The sequence below is a fragment of the Bombina bombina genome, chromosome 2 (assembly GCF_027579735.1).
Source record: "Bombina bombina isolate aBomBom1 chromosome 2, aBomBom1.pri, whole genome shotgun sequence".
Lineage (NCBI taxonomy): Eukaryota > Metazoa > Chordata > Amphibia > Anura > Bombinatoridae > Bombina > Bombina bombina.
In genome coordinates, this window is record NC_069500.1 from 709265249 (window position 1) to 709288839 (window position 23591).

The 23591-nt window shown below is 37.9% G+C and overlaps 1 protein-coding gene across 1 annotated transcript in view; it reads right to left on the reverse strand.

Annotated features, from left to right (window-relative positions):
- Positions 1–21702, reverse strand: part of TDRD7 (tudor domain containing 7) — a 477879-nt gene extending 456177 nt beyond the window's left edge. The window contains exons 1-2 of the mRNA XM_053700014.1: positions 21400–21702; positions 290–512 (exon numbers count right to left, since the gene is read on the reverse strand). Coding sequence (XP_053555989.1) covers positions 290–502 — 213 coding nt within the window. The 5' untranslated portion in view covers positions 503–512; positions 21400–21702. The remainder of the gene's footprint in view (positions 1–289; positions 513–21399) is intronic.
- Between the last annotated feature and the right edge of the window lie 1889 nt (positions 21703–23591).

Below are 23591 nucleotides of genomic sequence, written 5' to 3' on the forward strand. Positions count from 1 at the left end.
TTCTGTCTAGTATGGCATGAACTGGTACAGCTATATCTTTGCTGAGCCAAGAGGGGGGACAGACAGCAGGGGAAAAGTTAGAAAAAGGATTACCTTATCAGAAAATTAGACTACTTTATGGACTTAAGATACAGCAATTTATTTTCGGCATTACAATGCTCCTTTAAAAATTATAGTTTCAACTTTTCCTAAAAAAGTTTCAATGTGTGTTTCTATTAGCAAGGATAACATGGGGAATGTTTCTTAAAATATATTGGAACGAAATTATTTGAACTGTGTGGATTATTACCTCACCAACACGACTAACTTCAACTTTTACTACAGAAGGATTGGCTTTCAGGCATGCCTCCAGTGTAGAGAAGCCCATTGCCTTAAAAGGAATAAACTCTCCGGTAAGTGACTTGTATTCTCCTTGCAGCCGAGATAGAGGTACACCATGTTTATTTGCCTGCAATACAGCCCTCAACATCTTCGCAACCAGATCCTTCTCCGATTCCAGCATCTTGAAGTACCTGAAATAGAAAAATCAACATAAGACAAAAGATTCTAGTGAAGTCTGTAGTAGAAAAAAAAAGTCCCATTATGACATACATATAAATCACATATATCTCTCTATTGTTTTTTTTTGTTTGTTTTTTTTTTTTTAACATATTCATATAATATTATATACTAGTGCTTAAATCTGTTTTCAGTTTTATTGGTGCTGAAATAACATCCCCAAGAATCTGAATCTTGAAAAAGCCAGAGTGTGACTTTCTATTACACCAGAAGGAGACCGGAGAATTACCTGCGTACGTTCAGTACTAAAGAGCAGGAAAGACTTCAAGTAAGAACCTTCTAAGGAATAACTTGCGCAAGTATATAAAAAAAAAAAAAAAAAAAAAAAAAAAAAAGAAGACTACAGCTTGAGGTGTCTGCCCTTACGTTTACGGGCACAGAGGATCCAGACGGGGGCTCAGGTCACAGGGCAATTGACCTCCCGGAACTCCCCCACCTGAGATACGGAGTAAGTAGATGCGGCAAGCGCTGGGGAATAAGGCAGAACGCTGCAAATAAGGTTAGCTGGATTCATCTTCAAATAAGGGTAAGAACATTTACACTAATAACCCTTACCTAAATGGAATATTCAGTGAACCGACTTAAAATTACAAGCATTCCTGTTCATTTACAAACGTGAATACCGTTGTCATCTGATATTTGCCACTAATACTCCACTACACAGCTAATATCGCTGCATATGGGATTATAACCTGAAAGTAACTGCATGATATATATCCCTAACAGCATCATTGCAAGGATTGACTTTTATCAGATACATTGCATCACCGCTCATATAACTTCTGTAACAGTTTTTGTGGTTTAACCCCTGGTATACTTTAGAAAAGCCCCCCTCAGAAAACCCACTGTTTTTTGTGCTAATCAAAATAACTTGAATTTATGAATCAGTGTTGCAACACTTAGGTATTATATAATTTTTATTGTATATTTTACATGCCCATTTTATAGCACTAAGATTTGTGCTTCTCTATTAACAGGGTTACATTTGTAATAAATTGTTGTTTATTTATGTTTTATATCTTGTCAATAGTTCTTTAGTGATTTCAACATTTACAAGACGTTTATATGTTTTACACCTGTCGCTAATTATCTAATCTGATGTGATTTCAACATCTACAAGCCTAACTCTCTAAACACACACTAATATAATAGTAAGATATCACTTTATCCATAGTACTTTTAACCCCTAGTGCTATCTCTAGCGCCTCATTTCCACCTCGCCATCACCATGAAATAGGGCAGGAAGAAACAGATAAGTCAGGTAAGGACACTAAACAGGCACTGTGACCTGCAGAACTTTCCTACCAAAAGCAGCTTCAGAAAAGGCAAATGTATCTAAATGGTAAAATCTGGTAAATATATGCAAAGATGACCAAGTAGCTGCCTTCCAATTCTGTTCAATAGAAGCTACATCCCGTAAAACCTAAAAAGGTGGTGAATGCTCATGGTGAATGAGCAGTAATTTGTTCTGGGGGAGACTTCCCTGCTGCCAGAAATACTGTGGGAATTAAAGATTTAAGACAAGTGGCCAAGGTAATTGCAGAAGCTTTTTGTCCCTTGCAAGGACCAGACAAATGCATGAACAAGGAAGAAAAATTTCTGAATCCTTAATTGGCTTCAAGATAAGCTTTCAAATCACCGACTACATCCAAGTTATGAAGTAATCTCTCTTTAGTATTTTGTAGGCGGTGGGCAGAGAGATGGGACTACAATTTCCTGATTTATGTTTTCAGAGGAAACTACCTTAGGAAGGAAAGAGTAGTTGGCTCTTCAAACCACTTTATCCTGACCAACAAAAAAAAAGAGAAGAGGTTAAAAAAAAAAATCACAAGAAAAATGCAGACACCCTTCTGGCCGAGGAAATGACCAAGAGAGAAAGACCATTCCAAGACAACAATTTTAAGTACAGACCATGAATAGGCTCAAACGGCTGAGCATGAAGAACCCTCAAAACCGAGTTAAAGGACCATAATAGCTAAAATATTACACACTCTTATTTATTAAAGCATGCAATTTGAAATCATGAAAAAAAAAATGTGTTTCATGTCCTTTTAAGGTTCCATGGAGGGGAAGCAGGTCTGAATACAAATCTGAGGAATTTTGTATGATCCCTATGAATTTGGATAAGTAAATATGCATCTTTTATAAAATGAGCCTCCTGCACTAAATGTAATATATTTCCTATCTTGGAACTTTCAGAAAGTTGTTTAGAGTTTTGAGATCCAAGATAGGCCTGTACGTCCTGTCTTTCTTTGGAACAATTAAATGTTTGAATAGAACCCAGGATTCTGTTCTTCTAAGGGGACTGGAGTAAACACTCCCATGGTTCTGTTACTCATGCTAAGAAAACTCTAACCTTTAAAATAATCTTTAAAAAAGGGACAGTCTAATCAAAATTAAACTTTCATGATTCAGATAGGTCGTGCAATTTTAACAACTTTCCAAATTACTTTTATCATCAAATTTGCTTGGTTTTCTTGGTATTCTTTGATGAAAGCTAAACCTAGGGAGGTGCATATGCTAATTTCTAAGCCCATGAAAAACGACTCTTATCAAAGTGCATGTTGACAGTTTTTATAGCTAGACTGCACTACTTCATGTGTGCCGTATAGATAACATTGTGCTCACTCGCAATAGTTATGAGTCAGCACTGATTGGCTAAAATGCAAGTCTGTCAAAAGCACTGAGATAAGGGGGCAGTCTGCAGAGGCTTAGATACAAGGTAGTCACATAGGTAAAAGAGTATATTAAAATAACCGTGTTGGTTATGCAAACCTGGGGAATGCTGGAGTATACTGTAATACTGTCCCATTAAGAATGAGAAAGGAGGAATCTTGCTCAAGAAAGCAGAGATTGAAACACTATGTGGCACCCCTTTGAAATTATATTGCTTATCCAAGGATATTTAACTGATTTTTCCCAAGCCTCCTGAATTTTTTTTAGGTCTGCCCCCCCTTCACCAGAAGAGAGTCTGGATTTGGGGCCACACCTTCATGGCAATTTGAAGGAAGGGGCAGGCTTTTTGGACGAAGATGAACCAGGCTTCAATATGACTTGGAGAAGTCCGACTTCGGAGACACTGAAGACTATTTTTGTGACAAAAGAAGTGAAATCGTCCAGCAGGCTTAACCCTGCCTTTTACTTTATCTTGTGCCAGGAAAGCTCCTTTTCCTGCAGTGCAATAATAGCGTCCAGTGCAGGTCCAAACAAGATCATTCCCTGAGATGATACGGGAAAGTATTCTGCTATTAGATCAATCTCAGCATGCCACTAACCTGAGCCATAAGGCTCTTCCAGCCAGAACAGTAAAGGCAGTACTTTAAAGGAGATACTGTCCTCTAAATGAATGGTAGTTCACCTAGCCAAATAGGAGATAAAATCATCTACCTGTGGAATAGTACACCCCCAAGGCAGAACACTGTGCGATCTCATCGCAGAAACTGTAATGTGTCTGTAGAAAGACCGGCCATGACAGTTAAAAAAGAAAAAAAAATTGCCTGCACTTTTAAATTTTTACCTGCAGGTGTCACCGTTCCGTTTTCAGTGTAAATATTTACTACGTTCCTCTCTTTTCAATTTCCTCCGCCCTTTGCAGAAAAGGTAAGTCAGGGCTTAAATTTATTCTAGGAGCCAACCAATATACTTAGGAGCCAGAACGTACAGCAGGCATCAGTGAGGCTGTACATGAACCTGTCCTCATGCAAACTGAGTAAGAGCAAAGAACGCAGCAACACTAGCTCCTCAGAGACACTGCAGAAAATGAAAAAAAAGTTCTGCCTCTGGGCTGAAGGGTAGTATATTCAGGAATAATTTGAGGAAGCGCTTCTTTACAGAAAGGGTCTATGTATACTAGTCTGTGATTGGCTGATTTCTGTCACATGATACAGGGGGGGCAGAAAAATGGGAGAAAAAGTTAATTTGTCAGAAAAAAAAAAATCAGAATAAGTGCTATTGCATTGTCTTTTTATTATATACTTGTTGGTTATGTAATTCTACTGCATAGAGTGGTCCTGTAAGGAATACAATATTTACATTTACTATAAATAAAAAATGTATAAACGTAAAAAACTATTTTTACTACATACTTCACAAAAAATTACAAATGCTAAGGTTTATGACTTCTTCATAGCTATCGCATTGCTCATGTAAATTACCATCAGACTTGAAACTATAAAAAATGAGCAAACCCAGCCAGCATAATAGATTATTTTTTTTTTTATTTTAAATCGGTTAACTTGATTTTTGTGAGTATGTTGATTAGGTTAGAGAATCACATTTTCCTAATCCAGGATAGAAAAATAAAAATCACCATGACAAAAATTCCTCTAATAGAGGAAAATTGCATATTTAAAAATATAATAAATAAAAAATGTGCATGCATCATTGGTTAAAATAGTAAACCATATCTCTGCATTAGTTGTTAAAATACTACTAGTTAACTAACAGGAACAAAGTATATTTTTAACAAATTATGCCGACTGATAGCTTAGGCCCTGAAATTCAAAGGTTCTCCAGCTTGGAGAGAAATTTCAGTTCAGACTCACAAATAAAAAAAGGGTGGAACTCTCCAGCACTGTGAGATCTCTCTCATGTCTATATATGAAGGAGAGACAAGCCCAGTGCTGCGAGATATGAGAGTTTTGTTACACTTAAACTTTGTGCTTTGTATTTTAGACTACTTTAAACCTTAGATTGGGTCTTTCAGTATTATAGCATTAAAGCTTTGCACTCATTTATATTTAAATATATTTAAATTTAGCTCTAGCAGTGATTTTACAAATTATATGATTATGTTTAAATGGGTTCTGTGTTACTTTAACAGATTAGAATCATGCCTTGCAAAGTATATGATTCTAAAACTGGCAGCTTCAGAAAGTGGGAGGGGTAGGACAGTTCCCTGGGTATGTCTGAAGCTCTATCACAAGTCTTGTAAAATTTTGTAAGCATTTTAAACAAGCTGGTCTCACTTTTACAATACACATATTTAACTAACAGAAAAGTAATATATACTAAAATACAGACAAAAGCAAGTTAAATTGTAGTGAGAACATTTGTTTAAATTTGGAATTGATGACCACAGAGCATTTATAACAGCCCCAGGGGTTCTCCAGTTACATTCTCTCTCCCATGTGAAATTTTGTATCCCAGAGAGTTTCATTACTTTCTATGGAAGGCATCTCTTCCAGGTTCCTCCTCTTTTTCTTAGAACATTTAGTGAGTTCTGTCTCTGATCACTATAATATCTCTCCAAACTAGAGAATGTTAAATTATCTGGCCCATAGAAAGTAATGACGCTTTCTCTGGGAAACCGAAGCTAAATGTTTTTCAGTTTTAATTTAAATAAAAGACATACAAAGTGCAATCTAATTTGTTAAATATACAATGTTTGAGCCTAATTTCTTAAAGTTACACAGAAACTGTGAAGGCCTAATCAAAATGTGAAAAATCACATTCCTAAATACACTGCTGTATACAAAATAGAAAGTGAAAAGTTTAAATATTATAAAAGTTAATCTGAAGTGTAACGTGATATAAAATAGAAAGCACAAAGTGTAAATGCAGCAGAACTGTCATGTCATGCAATGGAATGTCTCTCCTTCACATAGAGAAATGCAGGGAATGCCCCTTGGAGAATTAAAGCAAAATCTGCCTTTTGAAAACTTCACTAAGGATTTAGCAGTGCTGGAGGATCATTTTAGAATATCTCACTTGAGCAGAGGTTTGGAATATCAGGGCCTTAGATAGATGGCATTTCATTTAAAAAAAAATAAAAAAATATTGCAGGCATTTATTATAGGTCAATAGAAACACACACGGATTTGCGGTCACAACTTTTTTACCACTCTTCTTTTAAGTATACAAATGTAGTGTGTTTAATATAGTATGAAGGTTTTTTTTTTTTAATCTAAATTATAAAATTCTAAAGTACCCTTTTGCAGCTAAGGGGTTAAATGCTTGTAAAATACAAAACATTTCTTGTAAAAAGTCTGGCCCTCTTCCTTACCTTTTACAAGTGAGAGATCACACACACAAAAACAGCAGCATTTAGCCTGAACTGACACAAGAAAGCACTGCCAATCTGTCAGACGTGTGGAGGAATTGATTGACACTTCAGCTCTCTGAAAGCCATGGGTACCAGCTGCTAGTTAAAGTTTGTTCAAAGCACAGTCCGCAGCCAATCTAAAGCAAAAACTACTGCTCCTGGGAGACAGCCACTCCAGCAGCCCTGTACAGAGAACTGATGCACTCATTGGTCTTCAACCGGCATGCTTACTGCACACTGCTCCTTGAGAGCAGCAGGTACATTTACAAGCCAGAGAGAGTAGCTGCACTGTGCACTATGCTACTGCATCAGATGCCTACATTATGCTTAAAATTGCACAGGAATGGGAATTACAATTACTATCATACAATGTGCAAATTAGGCATGATGGCAGCTGCAACACGAACCTTTAAAGTTGCCTAGCTAATCTTTTACAAATCTAGGTACTCTGCCCCCCCTACTCCCTTGCACTCTGGGTAGAAAGTAAATAAAGACAGGACAGCTGCTCCCGCTCTCCACTTGCAGGAAGAGGTTGCAGATGAGCCAGCATGGTCCTGGGGGGCGGGGTCTGACAGGTTTAGAAGCACTGACTGACCAGAATAACGGTTGCTCAGTACAGCTCATATCATGCTGCCGTCTATCTCCACCAACTCTCTTGACTGATATCTGCTCCAAATTCAAACGTTTAGTGCAATTTACACAAAGATCTCAGGAATCAATGAGCAACACTCACTGCAAAGGGATAATGGGACTGTCATGAAGACCTTATGATTTTAGGATGTCGGGCTTAATTTTTTTCTCTCTGCTATTTAAAAAACACAGAACTCTAAAAGTCAAACTTATGGGACCATTGATTTTTACTACCTACATCTGGTTAAACAGGATACAGGGGGCAATAAAGTCTTCTCACTACAGCGATTTTTGTGATTCAAACCCAGGGTGACAGAAAACAATGTCCCTAAGAAAATACCAACCTAGCATGAGCCTACCTAGGTTTAGCTTTCAACAAAGAATACCAAGAGATGATAACAGTAAATTGTAAAGTTGTTTTAAAGTACATGCCCCGATTCATGAAAGTTTAATTTTGACTAGACTGTCCCTTTAAAGAATTAAAAGGAGGAGGCGGAGCCGAGTAATGGCCACATAATTGTGAAGCTCCAGGTAGTTTAAAGTATTAGAAGGCTGGCATGGTTGGTAGACAACAGCTGGGGGCACTCAAACTATGGACCGGATTGTTTGGGTCATTACCCGAAAATAAAAGGAGAAAGCTGCGAGCGGTAACGCTCTGTTAAGGAGCCGTGACAGACGGAGCTGCACAGTATTCAGAGCGGAGGCAACGGGCGGAAAGCCACGTAGTGCGGCAGAGATCGCAGAAAGTCCGAATGAAGGTACAGAGTGGTCGGCAGCTGGGGAAAATATAGATGGCATTAAGAGCCATATGAGGGGCGAAGTATAACAGTGAGAGGTCTTTACTAAACAAAGAGAAGGCATGTAGTATAAAGATGGCGCCAATGTAGGGGAGAGGAAAGGAAAAAGAAACAGCGTGCATGAAGGCAGTAATATAAGTCCCCAGAACTTAAGCCGTTCTTGTAAGCTTACATTGCGGAGAGACATAAAGGTGGTATAGTAGCAGGGGACATAAAAGGCATTGAATGACACAAGCAAGATAAGCTTTTCAGGAGTGGTGAGAGCGGATGTTCAGATATATAATCCATATGTGATAATCGACTACAGTCCGTTTTTGTTTCATCCCTATAAAAAGGAAAAATTGAATACTAGAGGGGTCCAACTCTAAAGAAATAGCACCTTATAGACAAAAGTCATAGAGCTTTGTACACATAAAATAAAAAAGGGAAATCAATTGCAGAGAGACGGCTATAAACAAAATAATAGCTAAGAAGGGAGACAATACTGGCAGTAGAGAGTTATAAGTATGGCAGCTAAAAGAAATGCAAAGGCCACGCCACTAGGCAAGCAAACCACAGCCCCCATTTTCTTTAAAACTGGCAGAGGTCCCCAGAGCAACTTTCACCCAGATCAGAGGGGGAACAGGCTTTTACAGCAGGCGATCCAACGGAATTAGACAGTCAAGCCCCTTTAACGAGAGCTGACCTAGATAATCTAGTGTCGAAGCAAGACATTTCCATCAATTTTGAGAAGCTCCTAGAGAAAATGGAAACGTTGCAAAATACAGTTACGAGTAGCTTGAATGATCTTAAACAGGAGATGGGGGAACTTGGATCCAGAGTTAATTCTCTTGAAGACAGTGGAGACGCTTTGGCAGAAGGGTTAAACGAAATTGTAAATCAGTCAAATGCTCAGCGACATGACATAGAAGATATCTATGACAAACTAGAAGATTTGGAGAATAGGAGTCGCCGACGTAATATACGGTTGAAAGGTGTACCAGAATCGGTGACTCCTAAAGAATTAAATTCATATTTGCTCAATTTGTTCCAAGGAATAACGGGCAACGCTGAAGAAAATAAATTCCAAATGGAGAGAGCTCATAGAGCATTACGGACTAAGCCTAAGGGAGAAGAGCCGCCTCGTGATATCATTATTAAGATGCTCAAATATCAGGAAAAAGAAGAAATCCTGACTGCAGCAAGGAGAAACCCTACATTTAAACACCAGGGAAATGTGGTGCAATTTTTCCAGGACTTATGCTTAAGGACTTTGCAGAGAAGGGGTGCCCTTAGGCCCCTCACTTCACAACTAAGGAAGGCCCAAATACCTTACAGATGGGGCTTCCCTTTTGCTCTGCATATTACTTGGGAAAATAAAATGATGTCCATTAAAGAGCCGGAGGAAATGCCAGACATCTGCAGAAAATTGAAGTTGGATATCCCAGAACTTCCACAACAACAATCTTCCGCAGGAAAGGAAGAGAGAGGCAGACCGCCTTTCCAGAAAAAATGGGCGAGAATGCCTGAGAAGAGACGGAAGACTTGAAATCCTTGGGATCACTCCTTGAAAGTAATTACAGGAAAGAAAAGGGTTACAGGACACGAGAAAGTTGGGGAAATCCCGAGCTTTTTGGACGGACTACAGACTTGCAAACTTAAGAAGACAAAAGCCAAGAGTTCAAGGACAATACAAGTCATCGGACAGATGAGTATAAGTTAATGTTGTTCAAAATGTACTGTTTTGTTTAGTATGCACAAATGAGAGGAGTAATAGTTTTTATTTTTACTTAAAAATATGGCGCAATCTCTATGGACCTGTGTAAAAGGACTAGGCGCACAGACTGATGGTAGAAGTTACATAGGACTCCATCATAAAACATTTTTTTTCTTTTTTTTCTTCTTTTCTGTCTTTCTATGACAGATTGCAAAAGTTGCTTTCAAAAACTGGACAATCACTAAAGTGATGCTAAGGGGAGATCACTAAACGTGTTTAAAATAGACTAAATCTATTGTCCCAAACAGACTGAGGAAACTATAAATTGAACCAAATGCTAGCCTTAAATGTTAACGAGAATATTTAAAGAAGTATTTATACTACCTGTGTAGGTTTTTAGGTTACTATGATGCACAATGTTGTTATTACAATGAAAGTTGTTGTTTATTTGTTATTTTTTTGTGTGTTAATATATGTTTTTTACCAGGGGGTGCCAATTAAGGATAGAGGTGAGGTCAGTAAAGTAAGGAGGACAGGGAGGGAAGCTAGATCAGGGACACACGATGAAGGAAAGGACTCTTTCTGCACATCAGATATCTTCTCCACAACGGGGGGGGGGGGGGGAGACAAAGAGGGGGGAAAAGAAAGTGTAACAATGGCGCATAATTTTGTACTCCTCTCACATAACATGGACATTAAAAGAAAGACTGCCATGTCACAGTATTTGAAAGCGAAAGCCAAAATAATATTTTTGCAAGAGACACACTTTGTGAAATCGAATATCCCCAAATTTTGGTCACACCACTTTCCATTACATTATCACGCTACAGCGGATACCAAAAAAAGGGGGGTGTCGATTTTGATACATAGATCATTAGATTTTGAGTTGGAGAAGGTGATTAGAGATAGAGATAAAGAGGGGCGTTACGTTGTAGTTCAGGGAACACTTCAAGGCACTAAGGTAACGCTCTGTAATCTATATGCCCCGAACGAGTCACAGAACTTGTTCTTTTCTGGGATTTCTGAAATACTTACACAATGGTCACAGACTAGACTAATAGTGGCTGGGGATTTCAATGTTAATATGTCCTCCTTTGGCGGATCAGAAGTAGTGAAGATATCAAACAACACAGACATAATAGCGTAGTCAAATCAATTCGGCACTCGTTGGAAGAGCAGGGACTGGTGGACTCTTGGGAGGCTTTGGGTAATTCAGAACATGATTACACCTACTACTCACCCGCTCACAAGACTTACACGACACACATATATATATATATATATATATATATATATATATATATATATATATATATATATATATATATATATATATAAGTCAGATTCTAGTACCGAATTTAGTGACATCACAAACTCAGACATGTGTTTGGTCTGATCATTCACTCATACTATTGGAACTTGCGGGACTTGTGCATTTTTCTAGACAAAGATCTTGGACATACAACCCGACTTTATTGAAAGACCCTGAGATTCATGGTAGAATTCAAAGGGCACTGACTGAATGTTGGGAGGTAAATGAAGGATCAGTTGATAATCCGTTAGTGACATGGGTGGCTCATAAGGCTGTACTGAGGGGGCTGTTGATAAAGGAAAAGGCAATGAAGAACAAAAAAATGACGGCCCTAGCTAACACATTACAGGGGGAAGTGGAGCAATTAGACAAGGAACACCAACGTACATTATCTGAAAGGGTATATAAGAATTTGGTTTTAAAGAGAAGGGAACTAGCTACATTATTAAACGACGCCTCAGTTAAAGCCGCTTTGCGGCTAAAGACTCATTATTTCGGGTTTGCAAACAAGCCGGACAGATACTTGGCGCATAAACTAAGGGAGAGAAATAAGTTCTTTTCAATTCCTAAGTTAGTTACTTTAAGAGGGGAGACGACAACGAACCCGCAGGAAATAGCGGAAAGTTTTGCTCAATATTACGAACAATTATATGATGGAAATAAGGTTAAAGTAGGAAATATAGACACCCAGATATCCGAGTTTCTGGATAGAGCCAATCTAAAAACTATAGCGGCAACTGATTTAGAGAACCTTAATTCTAAAATCACAATAGGGGGAAGTACTGGGAGTAATTAAAGACCTAAAAGTTGGCAAGGCGGCGGGTCCTGACGGTCTGATTAGCGAATACTATAAAGTCTTTAAGAAAGAGCTGACACCTCACCTAACTAATTTATGTAATGGGATTATGGAAGGCCGGAATGTACCTAGGGAAATGCTTCAGGCAAAGATTATTGTAATACCCAAAAGCGGGAAGAACGCAAAGTTGTGTCAAACTGCTTATTATTACCAACTTTAGGCAAATTTTGTAACATATATAGTTTCCAAGTAATTAGACTTGCTTTTTGCGGCTCTGCTGATTTAAAATGTCTGTCTACCCCCTCCCCTATTTCGTCACCAGCATCATGATCTGGCTGTGATCGCAGTTACTTTTCGTCCGTATACGCTCCCTATTTTTGTGCTGTGTGCGCCAGAGTTCTGCGCAGTAAACAGATGTGTGTGCTGTGTGCATCATTATGATGTATGTTCCTATAACGTACCGAATCTGTGCAGCTGTACACTGTGCGTCTGTATATGTAATAGGCACATTATAACGCCCCATACGGCAGGTTGGTAATAGGGGATATGTGGGATGGTGATGTGTGCAGCTGTGCGAGCAGGCACACGGTGATAGCGCTGTGGATCTATACGGTTTGCTGTGATAGCTCGGGGACTGTAAGTTGTGGGCTCCCTGTGTGAGCTCTGGGAAAGCAACATGAACATTGACGTGGAGTTTCATATCAGGCACAACTATCCCTGGGCCAAACTACCGGCCAACATGAAACGGGTAACAGTGAGGCTTAGTACCGCCCCCTGATCTGTTAGACTGTCCTGTCACTGTTTACTGCCTTATACTGCCAGTCAATAAATATTCTTCATCTGTTTTACTGTGATCTATTGAGCTGTCACTGGGTCTGACTCTGTCTCTAACTTTGTGATCCTCTGATTTATTTATTTTTTAACAGTGGTCTCTGTAACCTGTCACTGATATTTATTGACTGGCAGTAAGGATAGTTTAGGAGCTAGACATTCTTTCAGGATCCAAACAGTGGTAGTTGTATAAAGATAAATGGAGAATAACCCAAAAAGTTAGGAGCCAGTGGTTTAAAGTGCATGTGACAGGCCGATTGTGTTGCATGATATCACTGGCACTCAAATCATTCCCATCATTGAGAATTGTCAAAGCATGAGCAGAGTGTAAGTGTAGAGACATGGCAGTTGCATTTAAAAAGGTCCATTATAGCTGAAAACAAAATGACATGCTCTCATTCCTTAGAGCATTTAAAGGGACAGTCAGCACTAAAATTACGTCTTTACACTACCCATTCCCCAGTTTTGCATAACCAACATTGTTATATTAATATACTTTATAACATTTAAATCTCCAAATTTCTGTCTGTTTCTAAGCCACTACAGACAGCCTCTTAATCACATGCTTTTTTTTATTATTATTTGCTTTTCACAACAGGAGACTGCTAGTTCATGTGGGCCATATAGATAACATTGTGCTCACGCCTGTTGAGTTATTTAATAGTCAGCACAACACAGCAAGAATTGGCTAAAAAGCAATTAAATATAAGACCCATGTGATAAGGGGGCTGTCAAAAGATGCTTAGATACAAGTTAATCACAGAGGTAAAAAGTACATTACTATAACTGTTGGTTATGCAAAACTGGGGAATGGGTAATAAAGGAATCTCTTTTAAAACTATAAAAATTCTGGTGTAGACTGTCCCTTTAAGTTTAAGACCCTGCACCTCAATGGGCTTGATTTATTAAAGGGACAGTCTACACCAGAATTGATATTGTTTAAAAAGATAGATGATCCCTTTATTACCCATTCCCCTGTTTTGCATAACTAACATGGTTATATTAATATACTTTTTGCCTCTGTGATTACCTTGTATCTAAGCCTCTGCAGACTGTCCCCTTATTTCAGTTTTGTCAGACTTGTATTTTAGCCAATCAGTGCCCTCTCACTTGTAAATCCATGGGCGTTGCCACAATGTTATCTGTATGGCACGCATGAACTTACGCCCTCTAGCTGTGAAAAATTGCCAAATGCATTGAAATATGGGGTGGCCTTCAAGGTTTTAGAAATTAGCATGAGTCTACGTAGGTTTCGCTTTCAACAAAAGAATACCAAGAAAACAAAGCAAATTTGATGATAAAAGTGAATTGGAACGTTGTTTGAAATTGCATTCCCTATCTAAATCATAAAAGTTTAATTTTGACTAGACTGTCCCTTTAAGCTAGGACAGACAGCTGTGTACATATTCGCTCCTGTCCGCCCCAGCTTGCCTCTGGTGGGCAGCAATCTACTGCTGGAATTTGCAAAATAGCGCTCGCATGCAATGGTACTTTCTTGCAACACCCCCCTGCCTGCGCACAGCCAGAACCTGTCAATCTCCCTGGTCCGACAAGACCGGGGAGATTGGAATTCTCCACCTACGAGTTGGAGAAGAGGTTAGGAAAATAGTCTGATGACTGTTGCTTGATAAATACTGATTGTAGGTTCTCTTGTGAGAACCTGCAGTCGTAGGGGAGAAGAAGGCTTGATAAATCTCTGTGCTCTGCGGGTCCTGTGCGGGAGTTAAACACAGAGGTGCAGATTTGCTAGTCTTACAATTACAATGTAATTTTTTTTTTTTTTTAATATAATGGCCCTTTAAAGCTTCAATGCCAGTGCTTTAATCCACAATAGAAATAGATCATCAGCCTATAGATACGTCACTCAACATTTTCAGTCCCTGGAAATTATGTATGGACCCCATCCATGGTGACAGGGCAATTGTTATTTGTTTTTTGAGCCCAGTCATGAAGTACTGGTACAAATTCCCAAATCCTGAATTACAAAACCCAGAATTAAAAGGGACACTGAACCCACATTTTTTCTTTCGTGATTCAGATAGAGCATGCAATTTTAAGCAACTTTCTAATTTACTCCTACTAGCAAATTTTCTTCATTCTCTTGGCATCTTTATTTGAAAAGCAAGAATGTAAGTTTAGATGCCGGACCATTTTTGATGAACAACCTGGGTTGTCCTTGCTGATTGGACAGCACCAATAAACAAGTGCTGCCCAGGGTCCTCAACCAACAATTGGCTGGCTCCTTAGCTTAGATGCCTTCTTTTTCAAATAAAGATAGCAAGAGAACGAAGAAAAATTTATAATAGGAGTAAATTAGAAAGCTGCTTAAAATTGCATGCTCTATATGAATCACAAAAGAAAAACAATTTGGGTTCAGTGTCCCTTTAATTCGAAATCCAGACTTTAAAAACAAAAAAACAGCATTTTTTTCCCCTCAAGTCACAAACTTCTCTTACCTGTGTCTTTTGTGTTCTAAAATGCAAATGATAGTAGTATTAAATAAATATAGACTATTACATTTCTGAATAAAGTACTGCACTTTTTAAGGGTACTATGTATAAAAAAAGTATTTAACATTATATAAAACTACCTTTAGGTTGTGTGTATATATTTTCTAGCCGTTTAGTGATCACATTTTAGTTTGAAAAATGTTAACACTATACCAGTGATAACTTTTACTAGGAGCATTTTTGCCAATATATGTATTTGTAAATATGTTTCAATTCAAATTCATCAATGTGCATTTCATTTTTCACCAGACTCTCCCTTTAAAAAGGGACAGTCAACTCCAAATGTTTATCGTTTTAAAACCTAGATAATCCCTTTATTACCCATTCCCCAGTTTTGCACAGCCAACAAAGTACTTTTATGGCTAGATTTATCAAAGCTGAGGCGTACAGGGGCGCGTATACGCAAAATTAACCACAAGTATTCACCATTGCACACAAACGCAATTTTGCGCTCGCATGCAAACCTGCCCCCTGCCCGCACAAAGCCAATCACGCGCGGGCAGGAGCTGTCAATCTCGTCGGACTCGACCGCGGAGATTGAATTTCCCCACCTTAGAGATGGCGAAGAGGTTAGGGAAGCGGCGGTCTGGTGACCGTTGCTTGTTAAATTACGGCAAGCAAGTTCTTATGAGAACTTGCAGCCGTAGGGCTTTAATAAATCGAGCCCTAACCTCTGTAATTACCTTGTATCTAAGCCTCTTGTGACAGACCCCTGATCACATGACTATTAAATATTGACTTGCATTTTTGCCAATTAGTGCTCTGTTGTGCACAGCTTCACGGGCTTGAGCACAATGTTATCTATATGGTCCACATGAACTAGCAGTTTCCTGTTGTGAAAAGCTAATAAAAAGCATGTGATAAGAGGCTGTCTGTAGTGCCTTAGAAATAGGCAGACATTTAGGAGGTTTAAATGTTATAAAGTATATTAAAAAGGGACAGTACACAAATTGTTTTCCCCTTAATGTGTTTCCAATTACTTTTTTTACCAACTGCAGATTATAAAATGTATAAGAATATGCTTTTTAAAGGTTTAGTTGTGCATATGAATTAGCTGATTTTGTGTTCTGAAGACACAACCTAATAAAATGGGTTGAGCTTGTAGGTATAATCAGATCTCATTACTTTATCACATTGTGTACATATACCTGTCCATAAACCAAAGACCAATACTTGAAGAGAATAATGGAAAATTTTAATTTTATTACCTTATCTCTTCTATACCCCACTGGGAGAGCAATTTCTTCTGCTGGTTGTGTTTACACAGCTTATCTATAGCTTGGACCGAAGGCCAGAAACTTTCAGAATAGGTGAGGATACCACAGGCTAAATAAACTATTAAAAATGCCAATATAAGGGTAAAGGAAATAATTGTAAACAATTGAATACACTCCAGCAGGTAAAAGTAGATAATTGGGAACAAATTAAAAGGGGAGAATTTTTTTGGGTAAACTGTCCCTTTAATTTAAAAGGGACAGTCTGCGCTAAAATTGTTATTGTTTAAAAAGATAGATAATGCCTTTACTATTCATTCCCCAGCTTTGCACAACCAACATTGATATATTAATCTACTTTATAACATTTAAACCTTTAAATTTCTGCCTGTTTCTAAGCCACTACTATCACATGCTTTTTTTATTTGCTTTTCACAACAGGATACTGCTACTTCATAGGCGACATTGTGTTCATGCCTGAGGAGTTATGCAAGATTTAGCACAACACAGTATTAGATGCAAGTCAATAGATAATAAAGTCATGTGATCAGGGGGCTGTCAGAAGATGCTTGGATACAAGGTAATCACAAAGGTAAAAAGTATATTAATATAACTGTGTTGGTTATGCAAAGCTAGAGAATAGGTAATAAAGGCATTATCTATATTATTTTTAAACAATAACATTTTTGTGTTGACTGGCCCTTTACATGTGTAAGCAATAATTAAAGGGACAGTTAACACACAAAATAAACTTGATTCAATCATTTACTTGCCACACATCCTTCTTCCTATTCTGCAGTCCACAGTGGATTGGGTTTTCTTTTTTAAATTGAATTGGAGCTGTTTTGAAAAAAAAATGGAACCCAAACTACTCCTCCCATTGTCTTCTTCCCTGGAGCTTGTTTTTCAATATTCTCGTGCACGCCAAACTTGATTACGAGCCTTTAGCTAAATGAATGCGCACAATAGGAACCTTCTTTCAGTTCCTTCAATAAAGAGGCCGCTAGCGACTATACAAAATAAATGTGCATGCGCAAATGGGCGTGAACGTCGTGGCTGACACTCATGTAGTTTGCTGTTACAATCAGCTGCAAAATGAAATCAACTTAGGAGGAGTTTGGCTTCTATTTTTTTCTAGGAACGGCAGTTGGGTTTTTAAAAAAAAATAAAAATAATAATAATAGCGATTCACTGTGGACTGCAGAATAGGAAGAAGGATGTGTGCCATAATCGTGTGGCAAGTAAATGATTGAATCAAGTTTATTTTGTGTGTTAACTGTCCCTTTAATTATTGGTGATCATTTATGTTCATCTTACATAGATATGTGATAAAGTCACAACACATAAATAAGAATGCAAATGTATCTTTATTTCAAATCTAAAATCATCAGAAAGTATGAATAGCCTTTTATAATTACTTATATGTAAATATTTATTAAAATTTTTATTATATATATATATATATATATATATATATATATATATATATATATATATATATATATATATATATATATATATACACACACACACACACACACACACACACACATATATACAGGGAGTGCAGAATTATTAGGCAAGTTGTATTTTTGAGGATTATTTTAATATTGAACAACAACCATGTTCTCAATGAACCCAAAAAACTCATTAATATCAAAGCTGAATAGTTTTGGAAGTAGTTTTTAGTTTGTTTTTAGTTATAGCTATTTTAGGGGGATATCTGTGTGTGCAGGTGACTATTACTGTGCATAATTATTAGGCAACTTAACAAAAAACAAATATATACCCATTTCAATTATTTATTTTTACCAGTGAAACCAATATAACATCTCAACATTCACAAATATACATTTCTGACATTCAAAAACAAAACAAAAACAAATCAGTGACAATATAGCCACCTTTCTTTGCAAGGACACTCAAAAGCCTGCCATCCATGGATTCTGTCAGTGTTTTGATCTGTTCACCATCAACATTGCGTGCAGCAGCAACCACAGCCTCCCAGACACTGTTCAGAGAGGTGTACTGTTTTCTCTCCTTGTAAATCTCACATTTGATGATGGACCACAGGTTCTCAATGGGGTTCAGATCAGGTGAACAAGGAGGCCATGTCATTAGATTTTCTTCTTTTATACCCTTTCTTGCCAGCCACGCTGTGGAGTACTTGGACGCGTGTGATGGAGCATTGTCCTGCATGAAAATCATGTTTTTCTTGAAGGATGCAGACTTCTTCCTGTACCACTGCTTGAAGAAGGTGTCTTCCAGAAACTGGCAGTAGGACTGGGAGTTGAGCTTGACTCCATCCTCAACCCGAAAAGGCCCCACAAGCTCATCTTTGATGATACCAGCCCAAACCAGTACTCCACCTCCACCTTGCTGGCATCTGAGTCGGACTGGAACTCTCTGCCCTTTACCAATCCAGCCACGGGCCCATCCATCTGGCCCATCAAGACTCACTCTCATTTCATCAGTCCATAAAACCTTAGAAAAATCAGTCTTGAGATATTTCTTGGCCCAGTCTTGACGTTTCAGCTTGTGTGTCTTGTTCAGTGGTGGTCGTCTTTCAGCCTTTCTTACCTTGGCCATGTCTCTGAGTATTGCACACCTTGTGCTTTTGGGCACTCCAGTGATGTTGCAGCTCTGAAATATGGCCAAACTGGTGGCAAGTGGCATCTTGGCAGCTGCACACTTGACTTTTCTCAGTTCATGGGCAGTTATTTTGCGCCTTGGTTTGTCCACACGCTTCTTGCGACCCTGTTGACTATTTTGAATGAAACGCTTGATTGTTCGATGATCACGCTTCAGAAGCTTTGCAATTTTAAGAGTGCTGCATCCCTCTGCAAGATATCTCACTATTTTTGACTTTTCTGAGCCTGTCAAGTCCTTCTTTTGACCCATTTTGCCAAAGGAAAGGAAGTTGCCTAATAATTATGCACACCTGATATAGGGTGTTGATGTCATTAGACCACACCCCTTCTAATTACAGAGATGCACATCACCTAATATGCTTAATTGGTAGTAGGCTTTCGAGCCTATACAGCTTGGAGTAAGACAACATGCATAAAGAGGATGATGTGGTCAAAATACTCATTTGCCTAATAATTCTGCACTCCCTGTATATAAAATTAGCTATGCACCAAATTTCTAAAGTGAAGGGTTAAATAGATATCATGCAAAGAAAACAGAACCCTGCTCCTTGCTCTACTGAGCGGGTCTGTTTTCTTCACCTAAGCGCATCACGGGCACGCTGTCTAATCACAGCCGGCCCAATCGCGCTATTAAACTCAATGTAGCTCGCTCCCGCTACCAGACCAGAGCGGGAGCGAGCTACATTGAGTTTAATAGCACAATCTGGCGCACTGTGACTAGACAGCGTGCCCGCGATGCGCTTTGGAGAAGGAAACAGACCCGCTCAGTAGAGCCAGGGAGCGGCTTTCTGTTTTCTTTGCAAGATATCTATTTAACCCTTCACTTTAGAAATCTGGTGCTTAGCTAATGTTATATCATTCTGCACTATGTGCAGAATGATATAACATTATTTGCTAGGTTTACTGGCAAAATAACATTATATATATATATATATATATATATATATATATATATATATATATATATATATATATATATATATATATATATATATATATAGCTCTACATCTACACACACACAAGACTACTAAATGCAGTTAACATATAGGAAACCTATGTTATTTCACTCCCATCTATGTAACTTTAACTAATTCAATTTACAAATGGTCCTAGAACACATAAATAGAATTGCTAGTGTTTGAGAATGGCAGACATATATATGGTCAACAGCTTTGTTACATATTCTGGAACAGTAACAAAATCACAAGTCTCAATCTATTATTGTGCATTGCACAAATGTTAGTTATCTATACAAACCCAACATACACCTCCACTGACAAAGATCTACTATAAAATGATATATAACATATCTTAGATATATCTTCTGGATTGTAAAGTTCTCACAGGATAAGGGCCCTCCATTCCTTCTGTATGTTTGTGTCAAATTTGGTCATTTTTGTTAACATTGTTTTATTTAAATGAGTTGTACCCATGGACAGCACTGCAGAATGTTGGCACTATAAAGTATAATAATATTTTACACACACACACATTATATATATATATATATATATATATATATATATATATATATATATATATATATATATATATATATATATATATACACACACACACACATACATACATTAAGTGCTTTTTGTAAAAGAAAAAGGTGCTGGTACTTTTATTGATTGATAAATTCTGCTTAGTAACTGAGAAAATAAAAAGGGACAACATTATTTACAATGTTTGATGTATTTTGCAGCCCCGTCTTATGAACTGTAGAGTACTTAAAAGATGATTACAAATTTTACCTGTTATGAGTTAACTGAGGTGGGTGTACTCAGTACCAGTGAGTACCTCCACGAAAAAAGCCATATTTTTTTAATATATATATATATATATATATATATATATATATACATACATACATATACACACATATATACATATACACATATATACACACACACACACGCTCAAGTTACACAAACACCAACCTAGATGAAGTAATTCCACAATTACACACCTAGATCAGGCCTGATCAACTGGAAGTTAGGGAGCAGTGTCTACTGGGGGTTACTAGTACTGGCTACGAATTTATTGGATTAATCTACATATATTTCGTCTGTGGTTCTTCCTAAAGCTGACTAAAAGTGACCTACATCATATATAACACAGCTGCACCAATCTCCATATACATGGGTACCATTTGGGTGCATTATATTACACCAACAACAGTTTCACACACTACATCAATATACATAATTAGACATAAATACAGAACTCTACAAAGGATGCACAAAACGTAAATTTTATACACATCAATATATGACAGACGTACATACAAAACACAGTTCCACACATACAAGCTACATGAACCAGAGCAATATGCCTGTACGTCACACAAGACTCACCTGTGTCTCCAATGCCAGCTGTATAGAGGATCACTATCTGCTCTCACTCAGCAGACCGAATCGTTACCGCTGTCGCGGACACTTCAGCCTCAGGTACCTTGCTGTGGACACCCACATTACCCGCAACCGGGCCAGGCCCCTTACAGCAGACCCAGAGCCAAGCTAGGCCAAGCAGAATCTGTATGATGGAAAGACCGGGTGTATCCTAGTTACCGCTATCAGTTTCGTTTCTCCGTTTAATCGGTCACCGCACAGTCACTTGTGTGTTCCTGATCCGCCCTTTCCACAAGCAAAGTGTGTATGTTGTTGAGTTCCACGCCCCAGTCTGCCTGTGACACACGGCTCCTCCCTCAGCAGCCACACGTGTGTGCTAGACCTCAACACACCAAGCTATGTGAATTGTGCAGATACATAATCATAACAGTGCTGTATAGGGATTCGGTTCATATAGACCCCACCTCCGCACATAAAGAAAATAAGGTTTGAAGCTATATTATTGATTGCATCTTTTATGACCCTTGTTTTTCTGTTACCTAAAAGTTCTCAGTCAAGCACATTGTGTAAAGTTGGCTATATTTACTTCAGTCCAATAATATTACCAAAGAAACCTAGCTCAAGATTTGCACAAACCGTGTTACATATAATATTATGTACAATTAATATACATAGAAAATAAATACATTAGCGTTTTCCTATTACTCTGTAAAAGAAAACAGTGTAAGAAGTAGAATTTTCAGTTAACATGAAACAAAACATTACACCAAGGAGGTTTTGTTGATGGTAAGGAGGCCCAAGCTGGAGCCTACCTTTGGCTCCATGGTCTGCATTTTAAAACAAAAGTGTAGGTAGATAATCAAATCTTGTTGAAAAGTTGGTATGATTTAGACTAGATGGAGCTGTTGATTGGTGGCTACATTTGACTGCCTCTCTTGATTGACTCAAAGAAAACTCTACAGTATTAGTTCAGTAGCTAAACTCCCTAAAGGTCGATAAAAAAAAACTATAGTTCTGAGATCAATTACAGAAGTATAAAAGCACAATACAAAGGTTTTGTTTGCTTATTTGTTTTGTTTTTACTGAGCATAATTACACTGGGATACACAGCTTCCATGTATCCTTCACACATGCTAATGAAGACAGACATACTCCACAGCAAATATAAACAAGGTTCCTAAAAGAATAGCATACTAATACAGAGAGAAAATACTATTAAAGGGACAGTCCAGTCAAAAATAAACTTTCATGATTCAGATAAAGCATGCAATTTTAAACAACTTTCCAAGTTACATTTATTATCAATATTGCTTTGTTCTCTTGGTATTCTTTGTTGAAAGCTAAACCTAGGTAGGCTCATATGCTAATGTCTTAACCCTTGAAGGCCGCCTCTTATCTGCATGCATATTGACATATTTTCACAACCAGAGTGCGTAAGTTCATGTGTGCCATATAGATAACACTGTGCTCACGCCAGTGGAGCAGCTACCTAGGAGTCAGTACTGATTAACTAAAATGCATGTCTGTCAAAAGAACTGATATAAGGGGGTAGGTTGCAGAGGCTTTGATACAAGGTAATCACAGAGGTAAAAAGTGTATTAATATAGCCGTGTTGGTTATGCAAAACTGGGGAATGGGTAATAAAGGGATTATCTATCTTTTTAAACAATAAAAATTCTGGCGTAGATTGTTCCTTTAAGAGGATTTTGTGTGATTGTAGAATTTCTCAATAAATACTATCAGATTTAGTGCTATAATGGATAGAGGGATTTTCCATTATTTAGTTATTTATTTAAAATAAAAATATGGTTATTGGAGCCAAGGAAGGGGAAACCCTTGGACATCCACACACTTAGGGCTAGATTTATCAAAGCCATTCTCCTCTAATATTGTCCAAAATAACGCATACAAACGGATCCTCATATTTATCAAAGCACTCTGCGCCTATAATTGCGCAAATCTGAAAGAAACTTCTTCACACTTCACTTGCATTCGCCTAGGCGCACAAGCGCGCTCCCAAGTACACCAATATACATTAGTAATAGGCGTAATTTAACAGCCCGGCCTACAAATACGCCCAGTTGCTTATTCATCATTGCTTTGCGCCGATAATTCCGGCTGTAATTGCGTGTTGTATATTTCGCCATACAGACTGATGAGTCGAACACCATTATAATACATGCTTTTACATCTTGAGA